Here is a 17075-nt window from a genome sequence, read left to right on the forward strand (position 1 = left end):
TAACCTTTCTAACGAGTACTTGTTTCCCAAAATCAGCGCAAAAATACCTTCGAATGAGCTCGCCAAAAAACTGACCTACTTGACCCCACTCTACTCTACATATATCTGAGTAAAAAACAGCCATAGCATGTCGAATAAATCAATTTCCATACAGTTATTCAATTTCTATTAGCACCTTTTCCCGTCAGCACAAAGTACACTACCAAAAAGTAAATTAAAACGGCCAAATAGTAATTGCCTCACGGAAATACATGAGTCATGCAGCCAAACAGTGAGTAATTGCTATGCTTGTTCGTTGATTTGAAAATTGAATTAGAGCAGTGTTCCAGTGTCTCCAATGGGAAGCCAAAGTTGATTGGCGAAAGGGAATCTAGATACACGCTACCTATTTAGTTACAGAGGCAATTATTTCAGTATAAGTTTCTCGTTTTATTTCCTGGCACTGAATGGATTCGAGCAATTCGTGCTCAGTAGCAGTCATCGTATATACGATCCCCGATCATGAAAGATTCTAAGTGTCAATTGAATTGTAGTATTAGCACAGTCAAACAGACATAACACTATGAGGAAATTCTGTCAAAAACATTCTTTTGTTTATTTTACCAGAACATGAGCTCCAGGAACAACATCCGAACCAACTATCTATTCTAACGAATATTATCGACAAGTATGCTTATTTCTTTTTTTCATTTCCATTGAAGTAAACTAGTATAAAGTAGAGAGCATTGGAAAGAGTTAGTTTCGCAGGGGGAATACAATCTATTTGCTCTCGCCATTGATTTATTTACACTAATTCCATGTAGTAGGGCGGTTGCGATGTTGGGGTTTTGTCCATTGCCGGTCCTTAAAATAAAAAAAAAAGTTTGAAAGCAAGCCAATCGTAACAAAATAATCCCTCCAACACTTACTTAACCATTCCTATCCTCCTCAAAATTCCTGGATTTATTTATTTATTTATTTATTTATTTATTTATTTATTTATTTATTTATTTATTTATTTATTTATTTATTTATCGCACGCATCAACAGGCCGCACTCGGCCCCAATGATGGAAACTTAAACTAATTACATTTAAAAAACTGCAGGAATCGCTGTCTTAAAGATATACGAGACAAATGAAAGTCGAACAGGTGCGACACACGATTGAAGAGGCGTTGTAGTCCCGTGATAGCGGCATTAGCTGTTTGAATGGTTCGTCGAAACGGCACTCTCAGAAGAACGTTTCCGCGTAACGTTCTGGACCTTGCTTGGATGTTGACTCGCTCTAGTAAATCTGGAGAATCGATGCGTCCTGACAGAAGATCAGAGATGAATAAGGCTCTTGCAGTTTCTCTACGGCGCTGAAGGGTATCGAGCTGGATGAGTTGACACCGACTCTCGTAGCTTGGTAGACGAAAAGGATCGCGCCAAGGCAGGCGTCGAAGAGCATACCGTATAAATTTTCGTTGAACGCCTTCAATTCGATCGCTGCTGTTCATGTAATTCGGGTTCCAGACTGCCGAACAATACTCCAGCGTGGAGCGCACTAAAGAGCAGTAGAGGCTTTTGAGACAATAAATGTCTGTGAAGGATTTAGCCGTACGGAAGATGAAGCCCAGGCTTCGCGATGCTTTACCAACAACATACGAAATGTGATTCTTAAATGTAAGTTTCGAATCTAACAGCACTCCAATTACCAAAACGTTGCCAGATGTATAACCTTTCTAACGAGTACTTGTTTCCCAAAATCAGCGCAAAAATACCTTCGAATGAGCTCGCCAAAAAACTGACCTACTTGACCCCACTCTACTCTACATATATCTGAGTAAAGAACAGCCATAGCATGTCGAATAAATCAATTTCCATACAGTTATTCAATTTCTATTAGCACCTTTTCCCGTCAGCACAAAGTACACTACCAAAAAGTAAATTAAAACGGCCAAATAGTAATTGCCTCACGGAAATACATGAGTCATGCAGCCAAACAGTGAGTAATTGCTATGCTTGTTCGTTGATTTGAAAATTGAATTAGAGCAGTGTTCCAGTGTCTCCAATGGGAAGCCAAAGTTGATTGGCGAAAGGGAATCTAGATACACGCTACCTATTTAGTTACAGAGGCAATTATTTCAGTATAAGTTTCTCGTTTTATTTCCTGGCACTGAATGGATTCGAGCAATTCGTGCTCAGTAGCAGTCATCGTATATACGATCCCCGATCATGAAAGATTCTAAGTGTCAATTGAATTGTAGTATTAGCACAGTCAAACAGACATAACACTATGAGGAAATTCTGTCAAAAACATTCTTTTGTTTATTTTACCAGAACATGAGCTCCAGGAACAACATCCGAACCAACTATCTATTCTAACGAATATTATCGACAAGTATGCTTATTTCTTTTTTTCATTTCCATTGAAGTAAACTAGTATAAAGTAGAGAGCATTGGAAAGAGTTAATTTCGCAGGGGGAATACAATCTATTTGCTCTCGCCATTGATTTATTTACACTAATTCCATGTAGTAGGGCGGTTGCGATGTTGGGGTTTTGTCCATTGCCGGTCCTTAAAATAAAAAAAAGTTTGAAAGCAAGCCAATCGTAACAAAATAATCCCTCCAACACTTACTTAACCATTCCTATCCTCCTCAAAATTCCTGGATTTATTTATTTATTTATTTATTTATTTATTTATTTATTTATTTATTTATTTATTTATTTATTTATTTATTTATTTATTTATTTATCGCACGCATCAACAGGCCGCACTCGGCCCCAATGATGGAAACTTAAACTAATTACATTTAAAAAACTGCAGGAATCGCTGTCTTAAAGATATACGAGACAAATGAAAGTCGAACAGGTGCGACACACGATTGAAGAGGCGTTGTAGTCCCGTGATAGCGGCATTAGCTGTTTGAATGGTTCGTCGAAACGGCACTCTCAGAAGAACGTTTCCGCGTAACGTTCTGGACCTTGCTTGGATGTTGACTCGCTCTAGTAAATCTGGAGAATCGATGCGTCCTGACAGAAGATCAGAGATGAATAAGGCTCTTGCAGTTTCTCTACGGCGCTGAAGGGTATCGAGCTGGATGAGTTGACACCGACTCTCGTAGCTTGGTAGACGAAAAGGATCGCGCCAAGGCAGGCGTCGAAGAGCATACCGTATAAATTTTCGTTGAACGCCTTCAATTCGATCGCTGCTGTTCATGTAATTCGGGTTCCAGACTGCCGAACAATACTCCAGCGTGGAGCGCACTAAAGAGCAGTAGAGGCTTTTGAGACAATAAATGTCTGTGAAGGATTTAGCCGTACGGAAGATGAAGCCCAGGCTTCGCGATGCTTTACCAACAACATACGAAATGTGATTCTTAAATGTAAGTTTCGAATCTAACAGCACTCCAAGATCCTTAACGCAGCTCACCCGGGAAACAAGAGCTCCGGACAAGTTATATTCAAACTCAATGGGATCTTTTTTTCTGGAGAACGATATCACAGAACATTTCGCCGGATTCAGATTCATTCGGTTGTTTCCACACCATCTGCTGAAAGTATCAAATTGCTGCTGCAAATAAAGTGCGTCCGTTCGGCTCTTAATTCTGTTGAAAATTTTCAGGTCATCTGCATACGACAACCGTGGCCCTTTCAGCTGATAGTTTACATCGTTGAAATAGAGAGTGAATATCAAAGGTCCGAGATGACTTCCTTGCGGAATTCCAGACGTTGCGGAGAATAGTTTGGAGTATGCATCACCTATGTTCACACTGAGTTGACGGCCAACGAGATAGGATTGGAACCATCGCAGGAGTGATCCACTGAAGCCAAGTTTTTCCAATTTAGCGATTGCGATATCGTGATTGATTTTGTCAAAAGCTGCAGATAAGTCAGTATATATAACATCAGTTTGTTGATTCGCATCGAACCCTTCGGACACAAAAGAGGTTAGAGATAGTAGATTCGTCGACGTCGATCGATTCGGCATGAATCCATGTTGGTCTTTAGAAATATATTCCTTACAGTGAAAAAACACTGACTCCACCACGACTAACTCAAAGAGCTTGGAAATGGCACAGAGCGCAGAAATTCCTCTATAATTGTCAATGTTCCTCTTATCACCTTTTTTGTGGACAGGAAAGATGGAAGCTGCTTTCCACAATTGAGGAAAAATCGCGGTTGTCAGTGACATTTTGAATAGTTGACAGAGTGGTTCCACCAAACCAGATATACACTTTTTCAAAAACACAGCAGGGACACCATCTGGCCCGGGAGATGACGATGCTTTAAGCTTGGATGCTGCTGATACAATATCCGAGTGCTCTACACGAATCTCATTCACTGACCGTTCGAGTTGGGCCACGCCGCTAGCTGCAACGTCAATCTGCTGCGAGGACAATGTTTCACTGTCGAACACACTCGCAAATTTAGAGGCGAACAATTTGCATATGGCTTGTGAATCATGACCAGCTTCGCCATTCAAAAACATTGCAGAAGGCAAGCCGGTTTCTTTCCGCTGGTCATTGACGTATCTCCAAAACGATTTAGGATCCGACTTAAGCTTACGTTGCATTTTTCGTTGATAGTTTGAAAAACAAAAACTGTTCAGTTTTTTAAAATCGTTGTTGAGCCTTACATAATAAGCGCTCAGTGACAAGGTACGGCGTTTGGTAAACTTTCGTAATGCTGCTCTTTTTGCAGTTTTTAGCTGACGTAACTCGGCTGTCTGCCAGGGGAATTGATCACTTCGTTGATTACACTTTGGGACATGACGATCGATAAGGTAGCTCATTATATGGCAGAACGTTTCAGCGGCGGAGTTCACATCATCCTTGCTTAGCACAGAATCCCAGTTAATGCTTTGTAAAATATTCAGAATGCTGCTATAGTCGGCTCGCTTATAATTGTAACACACGGTGGGCGCGTGGCTCGAAAACTTCATAGGCGGTACGTCCTGGAGTGTAAGATGTAGAGGCGGATGGTGGCGAACATACTTTACTAGCGGGGCGAGGGCGGTGGAAATATGCGGCGATTGATCTCTGGCATTAACGAAGCATAGATCTAAAATCCGGTCGTTCTCGTTCGTTGTGCTGTTAATCTGCAGAAGTGTAGCCGTGCTATAGCCATCCAGAAGAGTAATGCAGCCAGGATATAACAGATTCGTCTGGGTCGGGTTGTAGAAATCCGTTATGAATGGAACGCCACTTTATTGTAGAAAGGTTGAAATCGCCGAGGATCATGATTTCGTCAGTGGGTTGCGCCATCGCAGCAACAGAAGTCAATGATTCAGAATGAGAATCAACTAGTGCAGAGTCGCGAATTTTATCGGGAGGGAAATAAACCACACACATAATGTTCGATTTCCCAATTTTATCGCTGCCCATACTTGTTCGATGCTGCTCCAAGCATCATTTGTTATGTGTTGAACTTTAATTCCACGACGCACAGCGAGCAAAACACCGCCTCCGGAGGATTTGTGGCTGTTGAGAGGACTCCGATCACATCTGAGAACCTCGTAGTCAGAGCAAATCACCTGGCTGGAAAGGGTCTGCTCATTTAGCCATGTTTCTGTCAATGCGATAATGTCTTAACAGCAGTCCGAGGTAGCAAGGCGATAGGTATTTGCACAGGAATTCATGCCACCCACATTTTGATAGTATAAATGGATGGGCGACGGTATTAGGCACGGAAGGCTGACCGGCACTCCTTGATTCCGTCGTCTGGAATGCACACCGGGGCGACTGGAATGACTGCTTAAAGCAGAAGGCGCGGGTGAACTGCATGAATTGGTAGCACCCGTGATGGAAGTTGGAGTGCTCCTCAGGAGGTTTCCAGCTGACGGCTGACATCGTTGACTTATTAATTGACAGTCGGAAGCATTCGAGTTGCCAAAGAGGGCAATTTGGAAGTCCCCCTCTCCATTCCCAGACACAGGGCCGGGACGACTGAAGATACTGCTGACTGCGAGAGGCACGACTGTGCTGGGAGGATTGGGGGATTCCATATTGCTTTCTACGGTGCGTCCCGGTTGCCGTTGATCAACAGGCGAATTGTCGGTGCATAGTCTAAAATAACTGCTATTTGCGATGGATTTATCCCAGTCGAGGTGTTTTCCGAAACCCCTGCTTCCCGTCATTAGTACGTTCTTGCCGAAAGTCGATGAACTCGCGGAAATACATCCCATCCGACCAAGTTTCGGCATTGAGGGCCATTTCACGAAGTTTAGGGTCAACACCAATTTTGAAAGAAATGAAATTAAGCCCGCTCAAATTTGCGTCTTTTTTCACTAAATTCTTCACTTCGACCGGATCGTCCGTTGAAAGGCACTCCTTAACCATAGCACCAACCTCGTCTTCAGAAACGGTGGTGGCAATTCGCGACAAATAAATCCAGCATTTACTAGTAGCGGGTTGAACAGTGATTGTGGGGACCTTTGCTACATCACCCTTTTTCTTGCCACACGTTAGGCTGGGGACATCGGATTTAGAAAGAGATTTATCATCCTCGGTCTCGCGAGCACGTTTGGCTCCAGCTCTATTTGGAACGGGCCATGAAATGGGAGTTGCAGGCAATGTCGTTGCGGTTTCCACTGATTTTCTGGTTTTCTCCATTTCAGCCTTTAATGCTTCAAGCGCTGTTTTATGTGTGTCGGTCAGCAAACGGAACGCTTCGCTCAATGCCGTAAAAGCTGCATTCACTGCGGAGGATTTCATCAAATCCACACAGCTGTCGCAGAGCCAGAATATATTCGCTGAGTCGTTAATCATGTCCAATTTTGGACGAGTGAGCGTTGAACACGATAGATGCATGATTCTGTCGCAGAATCCTTGGCATTTCAGCTGATTCAAAGTGGTTACCGGCTCGGAGCACTGCAGGCAGATCGAATCCATTGCGAATCGCCTACAGGTAGGCAGCAGTAGCTACTTCGCGAATAAGCTTTCCCGATATGCATCCACGGTTTCACAAGGATTCTATCACTACCGACGACACTTTGGGAGAACAAAATGTTTGTCAATTGTCACCGCACGACCAAGAATCACAAATTATGAGTCAATTGATCAATAACTGCAGCTTAGGCGAGGGCACAAACTCTATTCTAAATGAAAAATCACTGAATATACACAAAAAAACGATCCAAAATACGCGAACAAAAATAAACAAACTGATTCACAACAGTGCTACCAGAAGGATTCAAAATATTGGTCAAACAGAGCACTTCCTGCTTTGAAATATCAAATTACTCAAACATCACAGTGCCTCCACTGGAATATCTTCGTACACGGCACCGTTACTACCGGACCAAATGCACAGTAAGGGAAAAATGCATATTTTTTCGAATATAGTTTTTTAAATTCAATTTTTTTTACAATGCTCGAAAACTTCTGAAACTTTATAGAGCTTGAGCATATTTTTTTAAAAAAGAATCAAAAATTTCGTTTACAAATTTTTTTAATACCATTAATTATACAACTTTGCGCCACGTGCTCGAGCTCTATCCAGTGTCAACATTTTTCGAGCATTTCGAAACAAAGCTGTGAATTTTCAAATAAAACATTACGGTGGTGTGGTTTCGTCGAGGAAGCGTTATCAGATGTGTGGCGTGATGCATATGAACTGTAAATCTGGTTTTTGGTCCTTCGGAACAAATTAACGAATTTCCGGAACTGGTGTTGAAATGGCTAAGTGAGTCCAAAATGACCTAGTTGCACTTTGATCTATGAATTGGTTTTTCGGAATAAGTAATTGTAGTTTCCTGTTCCGGAATATACAGCAAACAAATCCTAAAATTTCGAACGCCTATTGCCGTTTGATGATCGACATCTCACTTCAGTAAGGTTCTTTTTTTTGACCGCAAACTATAGACGCTTTTTCCTACAAACCATATTTTTAAAATGACGAAAGTGATTATAAAATAGCTAGTCAACTTATTTTCTTAATCCAGCAAACGTCTTAAAGATCATAAACAGCTACTCTGAATAGACTGCGGATATAGAAATTTTTGACGCAAAAATAATCGACCATTTTTCATAAAACCAATTTTTAGTAAAGCCTGAATTGAGTTTGTCGATTTCAATCTAAATCAAAATAAAATAGTTTCTTCAATAACTTCAAAAGACTTCAGAAAACAGGAATCACTAGTGACTGACTCCAATGATACGTTCCCCATGTTGATCGAAGATTTGTGCATTGCCGTGATTTGTCTTGTCATCATTTCTTGATGGGAAGATTTGTGGAAGTGGTTGGGTTAGAGATACAGAAAATAATTACACTATAGATAATACATAGACAATATGGAAGTATTCTTCACTCGCAAGGGAATAAAAGCCACTACTCGATAGGCGGATTTATCAAAACCCCCAAGGCAACAAACGATATCAAATAGATTTTGTCATTCAAATAAGGCTTAAACTATAGGTAAAGAGCTACAAAACACTGTATGGAGAACTAAAAATACGGATCCGCAGTTGCATTACTGCAGGGCAGCTATATATCAAATGATATATAGTTCTGTAATCGGATCCACAAAGATCAAACGAATAATACTCAGCACGCTGAATAGAAGCCATGTGATAATTGATTGTGCAATGCCCACTCGGTGCCCTGGCAAGTTCAGCGGATTATTCCAAGGCAATTGACGTATCGCGTATCGTATGAATCTGCACTGAACGGCTACGATTCTTTGGCTCCAAGTTGCATGGTAGGGGTACCAGACGACGTTAGTGAATTCCAACTGTGAGCGGACCAGTAAACAGTATGACGCTTTGAAACATAAAGGATCCCGGAATTCGTTGAATATTTTGAACATAAAACCTAGTAAACGATTTGCTTTGCCAATAATCGCTGGGAAGTGATGGGTGTACGCTAGCCTTTCATCTAGAACGACGCCCAAATCTTTTACATGATCAACGCGTTGCATCTGAGTTCCAGCAATGTTGAAGTTGAAAGTAAATATGTTCCTCGTTCGATAAAAGCTGATGACAAAGCTAAAAACCATCATTTTTCTTTTACACTAGCTGTAAAAGGTATCAACGAGACACTAGCTCACAGAAATCGGCTTCTTTCCTTATAACTAGAAATATCTTCAGGTCATCGGCGAAGTTCTCCACGCATTAGGATCAAAACCACATCATTCACGAACATTGTCACCAATTTGAACAACGACTTCACGGTGAACAATGTATGATCGAAGCCAACGGTAGAATCGGGCAGTACATCCAAGTTTATCAAGCTTCGTTAACAGTATCTCATGGTTAACAGTGTCAAACGCAGCCTTAAGATCTGTGGAGATCGTGTCCACTAGAGTGACAGAAAAAAATGACCCCCATCGGCCCACCCCTGAGTCGATTCCTAGTCCCACCAGGAGTGTCTGTTCCAAATTTGAGCCAAATCGAACAAGTCTAGCTACCGGACCAACGTGCTTGAAGTTTGTATGGGATTTTTCGACAATTTACATGGAGAAAACCCACTTGCTCACATTTTCGCCGCTAGGTGGCACTGTATACATCAGATTATCACCAAAAGTGAAACTTAAGAAGATAATTTTATTATCTACAACTTTGTTGAAGACTGCAAAGCGATCCGACTCCAATAAGAAAAGTTATTAAACTTTTAGCGAAGTGATGTCTGAGTCAGTTTTGCATGGGGCCTAGCAGTGCATGGTAGTATATCAGTACTAGGTTCTAACAAAATAAACATTTTTATGGAATAATGGTTAGATTTAGCTGAATAGTATGTTCGGAAGAATTGTAGTACATAATACGAGTTATGTTTTGGTTAGAAAATTGTAGTTCCACATCTGACCGCATAGATGGCGCCAACACTAAACGTTGGATTATCATCGCTTACTGCGAATAACGAAATAAAACCATATGAATTACACGATTTACGAAAAAACAAACGTCCATTGTGTCAGGGAATCGCTTAACACAGTAAGGGTAAGATCCACCATTTTCCGTACACATCTGACATACTTTAGTCCTGTCAGCCATTCAGTCCTCGACACGGAGAAACACCTTGACTTGAAGACTTCTGTTTTCAGTTTCCTGTTACGACATGGGAACAGAAACCTAGTGGGTCAATTCTTTGCTGAAATATTGGGAGAGATTTCAGCCGCCGGATACCACATGGTATGTAAACCCATTTTTTGTAAAACCTGAATTGAGTTTTGCTGGTTTCAATCTAAATCAAAATAAAATTGTTTTTTTTTTAATAATTTCAAAAGACTTTTTATTAGTTGCACAACATACCCGTTAATCATTGTAAGAAATCAAAGGCAATTGCTAAATGATGTTTTATTACAGCTCTCTCCTGATTCCTCTTGATGCCGTTGCATGGTATCACCATCACAAAATTTAAAAGCAAGCAAATAGTGTTCCGAAAAGTGTATTAGCTTTTGCCAGAAAAGTTACCGACTAGGTAGCTGGCGAAAGTTTTACCATTGTTAATGCTCTACCTACTCGTTTGCTGTGCTAGCTAGTGTCAACCGCTGTTGTTCTCATCAAACCTTAGTTCCGTTAGGTACGTGCGTCATTGCTAAATCATGGGACCGGAAAACTAATTTTAGTTCGTTGAAGTTTGCTTCGTTCCTAAGGCTTCTTTCGAAATAGTTCGAACTTAGCTGCTACTTTTTATTAGAGCACTATTAGTCCACTCCTGGTACCTAGTCTTATCAAATGAAGCACAAAACAAAACCATTTCGCAGATCTGCTGGTTTATTTACTTGCTTTTAGTATTTATATTCGAGAATTATTTACCGTATCATCTTGGTGGTGCTACTGTTGCGGCTCCACTCAAAATATTACCCCTTGATCAGTGAGTTCAACTTGTGGTGAGCGAAAGGTAACAAAGGCAAATAAAGTTTGTGGTTAAAAGATTGGCTTCATTGATGGCATGTCCGTAGGGAAGGAGATCAATGACGAACTTTTTGGAATTATGTTATCTTGGTTGCAGAGCGTGTTTTGGCAACATGGGAAGAAAAACTTTTTCCCAGGAATGTCTTTTCTGTGCAAGGGTATTGCTTATTGACATAGTTTGAAGATAACACGGATCAAGTTCGGAGGTTGCCTTATTCATATAAGTTTTCCACTTATGTCATTGAACCCTAATAGTGCCCTAATATAAGTATCGTTGGGGTGGTTTTAAAAATAATCGAAAAGGGAAACAAATTTGACTTCCAGAAATATCTTCATAAATTCAAGGTATTGTTGGTATTGAATTGTTGATTTATCGATGTAGCTATTAGAGCAGCAGGTACTATGATGTTTTGTATTTCAGCATTACGGGTTCTCCCACACAATATGTTAAATTAAAAGAACTTAAAGAGCATTAGAAAACCAAAAGCCGTTTGCTTGATTCTCCATGCATGGATTGTTTTTATATCTCAGTCATCTAATAAACCATCCTATCTCCGGAGGAGCTTAATGCCAGTAATGCCGGAAAGATCCACTTTTAATTTTAGGTGCATTTGTTTAAAAACAAGAAATTATACGAATTTTCTGTCAAATTTACGAAGTTATTTCCAAGAACTGCATGCTCTATGAATAAAACGAATAGTATTTGCTGTAGGAGAAACAGTTTGATTAACTTTCTTGCAAATACTTTGGAGGAGTGTAAAATAATTCGTTATCAAGAGCCTAATTTGGTCCTATTAGGATGAGTGGGACACTATTTCTTTAATTCCACGGCCTACAACCGATGAAATTCATTTATAAAGACATAAATGAAGTGCATAATCCTTCCTAAGTGCAAAAACTGGAATCGAATGTCTCAAATCTGTTACTATCTTCTGGGCCATTGCGTTGAACAAACATGGTAGACGCTGCTTTAACCAACGACTTCAAATGAGTAGGAAGATAGTGGAAACAGGGCGAAAATAGATTCGAACAGGGTAAACAGGTCTAATACGCCCCTTTTAGCAAAAATAGCTATATTTCACCGTTCGACACTATGATCTCCGCACCAACAACTCTAATTTATTGTTATATTAGTTAGAAATTAGTACCCGTTTCATTTTTTATTAAAAACATCCTGATACAACGTGTGAATAATTTATCTCACGTTTTGCCTTTCTCAGATCGTTAGACCGATTTGAACAAACTTAGTCTCAAACGAACGGTACTACGTTACCATCAGCTTCTATTGTTTTTTTGCCGATCGAAGTTCTGATTCCGCTGTTACGAGTTGAAGAGTGTGACCATTCAAAAATTTTCCATTCAAGCTGGTACCACCCTAATATCAAAATGATGCAAAACATAGAAAAAAGGTTGCAACATTATTTGGATTTGCCAGTCTAGATCAACCAAAGTCGCTTTGACCACATTGGCCACCTACAACGTTTCTTGATATCATGTAAGCAAGAACTGAAAAATGTTCAAAGGGGGTAAATGGAAATTTATAAATCGAATTTTTAGTTTCGATTCCAAATGCCTTCAAAATGCAAATTGATGTAATCTTGGAAAAAAACATTTTTTGACGAAAATCGACTTTTTTGGATTTAGTTGATTTGGCAGAGTTTTGCCTTTCTCATATATGTTGAGTTCGGTTTTAGATTCCAGTTCCTTCTAGGTTCGCTCTAATGTTCACAAAATCCATTTAAAGACGATTGTTCCGAGCGGACCTAGTGCGACTCTGACAGTAAAACGAAATCAGCAATAGAAACCTAATTATGGCTATAATTATATTTTTGACAAATATAGGTTTTCTGGTGCGCGGCGAGGAGTTACCCCGCCATATGTCACTCCACCCTCCTCTTACCCCAACCTCATCGAAATTCCCATCCCATAACACCACCCACATACCCAACCTTTTCTCATTCCTATCCCCTCCACCAACCAGACACACCAAAATAAAGGTGTGGTTGGATTGTGGGTTTTCCATCCCCTGCATACACCCACTCCGTATGTCAACGTAAGTTAGTAGGAAGACACCATTAAACTGCTTACTGATTAAGTTAAAGTATGATATTTTTTTATTTAAAGTGTGTCAGCGTCAACAAGTAGCTCATCAAGTTCGTGCCTGGCGTGTCATTGTATATGGGTGCAAAATGTACTAAGAATTCCTACAATTCTCGAGTAATTTTTCAAATGGACGTAAGTAACATTGAGAGCCTCTCTTTGTTTACTTTCTCTTTCGTTTATTACGACGTCATTACTACACTTTGTACTAATTTTCCAGTACATATCGAAAGCCGACGGTTTTTACTACAATATTATGCAAAGAGTAGAGTTGTAAATGTTGAAATGGCCGATTAATGAACAGAAGAGAAAGACCTCAAAGAGAATCTCTCATTGTTACTTACGTCCATTTGAAAAAGTACTCGAGAATTATATCGAGCTATGAACCAGCCAAGGAATCATAGTTAGGTGAAATGAGAAATGCAGATTTGTACTCTAGTGGTAAACAGGCTTTTGACAAAAAAACCACTGTGCATCGGTGAACCACTACCGTTTCTCGAACTTGGGTGTAATAAGTCGATCTCCCTCTCACACTACACCGATGTAGCACTATTAAAAAATGGAAACGATATTTTTGAATTTTCGTTTTAAACGTTGCACTACACGGCGAAGTAAGTGTTACACTCATTCAAACTTGGGTTCAAAAAGTATAACTTTAGTTTGATACACCGGTATAGCGCCATATGGAAATTACAACGCTATTTGATATTAGAACCAATTACAAATACCTATTTTAATTTATTAGAACACTGATTACACTTAACAGTTTGATGGGAAATGTTTCACTCGTAGCAAGCTGTGCCATGCACGCGCAGAAGACATCTAGATGTTTTCAAGTGATGAAATCTACCGCCTCAGAAGCAGAAATAGATGAACTTAAGGTTTGTCAGCCAATATATACATGTTTCAATAACTAAAAAAATGTCATTTTATTTTAGGAAGCACTGAACGAAATGATACTTGCCAAACAGTGTCTTACAAATGAATTATACACGACACGCTTGTCCAATGTGAAATTCGCTAAAAAACTAGATAGGCAGAGGTTTGGTGAAGTGTAATTAAAATTAATGTTCTGGAAAGATAACTTTTCATTCAACTTGCAGAGACTACTTCCTAGCAAAAGACGAAGCTTTGCAACTGGAAATGAAGCAAATAAAATCAACTCTCCAATCAATGAAGGTAATACGATTTCCATTATACCATCATACTCAGATAGTTGAACAAAACCTTCTCCAGAGGTCGTTGCAAGCATCCAACGGTAAGCTTGTACGCCATCTGCGACGATGTGCCGGCACTCGTTTCCGTCTGGGGACCATGTTTCTCCGGATGCGGTCTACCAAACGATGGCATGAGAAACGACGGAATCGCTACCAGCAAATGTGTTTCCAGTTCGCAGCGTACGTACAGGAGCAGAATCGTTACATGCAAGCCATTGTGCATACTCAGTTGAGCTGCGAAAGCATAACGACCTCCCATCGGCAGTATTTTGATCTGCTGACCCGATGCTCGCAGTTGCTCCACGAAAACATGAACTTGAGACTGCTGTTCATGAACAAGTTGGACGATAATAGAGTAGATTCACCCGGAAAAAGTGAAACGACGCCATACAGTGATATTGCAGAAGATGAGGTTTGTTCGATTAATACGAATGCTAAAACAATCGGTGTGTTTCTCAGATGGTTTACTTTTAGAAGATTTTTGAATCTGGTTCAGAAGAGACCATTTTTAGTATATCTGCAAAATCCTCAATGAGGCAGCGTTCCAAGTCTGTGTGAATGTGCTAATGTTTTATTTTATTTGTGTATGCATATGAAAGAACGGGAAGTATCAAATATTCCAGCAGAATCCTCGCTTGGTATTAAAAAATATTATCATAAGTTTGTATAATTGCCAGTTTTGGGGCAAAAGTTCCCAGTAAAGGCTGTTCGGATTTTTACAAAAACTTTTGAAATTCCATGTAATTATTCTGCAATCAAAATGAATAAAATATATTCGAACAAAATTTCCTCTGTAGTACAATTAGCATAAATGAAAAATCTACGAGACAAGACAAGACAACCGATTTAGGCTTCTTATCATTTGCTGCTGCTTTGCCTTATTAGAATTTCTATTACAAAAATGGTTTGCCGGCTTCTGTGTCTTGGTCTAAGCTATGGTTACGTGGCGACTTCTTAACATCATAATAATTGCCATCTGGTGTACAGTATACAGTGGTGGAAAACATAGAACGCAATTTTACGACTCATCGGCTACAGTATAATCAGGAGCGTTCCTGACGTTCACCTACAAGGGTCTGCATCGAGGAAGCAAGTTTCCATCCGTTTCGACTTTCATACCACAAGAATGAATGGCCTCGACAAAAAATCCTTGCCTGCAGCTACGGGTACCGAATCAAGTGTGCTTCAACTTTTACAGTAGAAAGTGAAATAAAGGAACAGAAATTTGAATTTTAATAGCACTTGTCGGTTGTAGTTAAAGAAAGTTCGGAATAGTACACAAAGCTCGATGAGAGAATATAGACATCGCAGAGCATTAGTAATGGGATGTAAAGCGAAACACCAGTTTCTGCTAACGTTACTGGAAACTGTTGCCACGAGACGGGTTGGGGCGATGCTAGCTCTATGCAAATGGTAGTTGAATATATTTAGCAAAATTTTGTGTATTTGGATGCTTAAATATATTTCCAGTGTGGTGAATGGAACGAAAGAGGAAATAGCGCGGAAATGGAACTTTCTATTGACTGTGAAACTATTTTTACACTTTCAGAGTAGTTTTCATTCAGCGCATTGTGCAATGAAAGTCAGGAACATATTGGCTCAAATGGTATAATGTTATGCGGAGATTTGTACCTTGCCGTTATGATGTCTTCATGCTATTTTCCTGGGAGAAAATATTTTTCCTAGCTTCGGCTGAACATATGCTATAATTGGAATGCTGCAGAGAAGATTAGCACGGCCTCTGCGCAAGAATGGCATGCAAAATCGTTGGGCGTTCCACATTTTTACTAGCTTTTTACTAGAAACATAATTTGGAATTCCGGTTTAAAGGAACCATCCGATTCTAAAATCGGGACTATTGATGAACGGTAGTTGTCCAAATAGACAGAAAATAATGTAAATGATAGACCAAGGAATTGAACGATTTACCAAATCCTTGAACTGAAACGGTTGATACGGTTATCCTCCTTTCTTCCACCTCTGAGTCGATTCCTAGTTGCTCCAAATTTGAAGCAAATCGTACAAGTCTAGTTACCGGACCAACAAGCCTGAAGCTTGTATGGGATTTTTCGACAATTTACATAGAGAAAACTAGGCTGCACTGTATGCATCGAATTATCACTGTAAGTGAAAATAAGAAGGATAATTTAATTGTCTATAACTTTTTCGAAGACTGCTAGTCAATCCGGCTTTGCTAAAAGAAGCTATTCAACTTTTAATGAAGTGATATCTGAGTCAGTTTAGCATGGGGCCTAACAGCGCATGGTTGTGTATCAATTCTCGATTCCCACGAACTATGCATTTTTGTGAAATAATGGTTAGGTTTAGTTCAAAAGCGTATTCAGATGAATTATAGTAAATAATACGACTCATGCTTTGGTTAAAAGAATTTAGTTGCACGCATAGAGGGCGCTAACATAAACTTTTCAACGGACAGAGATAGAAATTAGGTGTCTTCTACAAAGTTGTAGAACAAGCAAGCATTTTTCAATAATTCTTCCTAATATCTTGATATTCTATCTTTCTTCTACGAAAACTTAGTGTTGGCGCCCTTTATGCGGTCACAGGTGGAACTAATTTTTTTTTACCAAAACTTAACTCGTGTTATGTATTACAATTCATCTGAAAACACTATTGAGCTAAATCTAACCATTATTTCACAAAAATGTGTAGTTCGTGGGAATCGAGTACTGATACATAACTAAGCTGACCAACTCTGACGAAAAAATCCGTACACCATACTTCAACGAAGCGTAATTGTTTACCACGCTCAGGCAAACAGTTTGCAAAGCGTACGGATTTTTTCGTCAGAGTTGGTCAGCTTATACATAACCATTAGAGTGGGACATGCTTATATGAAAAAATAAAATTTGGCTCCGAGTAACTTTTTGGGTCCCATTTATCTCCCAGAACAACTCTGCAAATTTTTAGCTCGATCG

General features: G+C 39.7%; 2 protein-coding genes and 1 non-coding gene across 3 annotated transcripts in view; 2 read left to right on the plus strand and 1 right to left on the minus strand.

Annotated features, from left to right (window-relative positions):
- Nucleotides 1–14833, plus strand: part of LOC131693320 (uncharacterized) — a 32220-nt gene extending 17387 nt beyond the window's left edge. Inside the window, exons 2-6 of the mRNA XM_058981043.1 lie at nt 13665–13800; nt 13858–13961; nt 14023–14098; nt 14156–14548; nt 14611–14833. Coding sequence (XP_058837026.1) covers nt 13690–13800; nt 13858–13961; nt 14023–14098; nt 14156–14548; nt 14611–14694 — 768 coding nt within the window. The 5' untranslated portion in view covers nt 13665–13689 and the 3' untranslated portion in view covers nt 14695–14833. The remainder of the gene's footprint in view (nt 1–13664; nt 13801–13857; nt 13962–14022; nt 14099–14155; nt 14549–14610) is intronic.
- On the minus strand, nt 6059–6856 carry LOC131687207 (uncharacterized). Its single transcript, XM_058971263.1, has one exon. It carries the CDS (start codon nt 6854–6856, stop codon nt 6059–6061), a length of 798 nt encoding a protein of 265 aa, XP_058827246.1.
- A 984-nt stretch (nt 14834–15817) lies between the features above and the next one.
- On the plus strand, nt 15818–15922 carry LOC131694364 (U6 spliceosomal RNA). Its single transcript, XR_009306478.1, has one exon. It is a non-coding gene; the product is annotated as a U6 spliceosomal RNA (small nuclear RNA).
- The last annotated feature ends 1153 nt before the right edge of the window (nt 15923–17075 follow it).

The sequence above is a fragment of the Topomyia yanbarensis genome, chromosome 3 (genome assembly GCF_030247195.1).
Source record: "Topomyia yanbarensis strain Yona2022 chromosome 3, ASM3024719v1, whole genome shotgun sequence".
In the NCBI taxonomy this organism is placed as follows: Eukaryota; Metazoa; Arthropoda; class Insecta; order Diptera; family Culicidae; genus Topomyia; species Topomyia yanbarensis.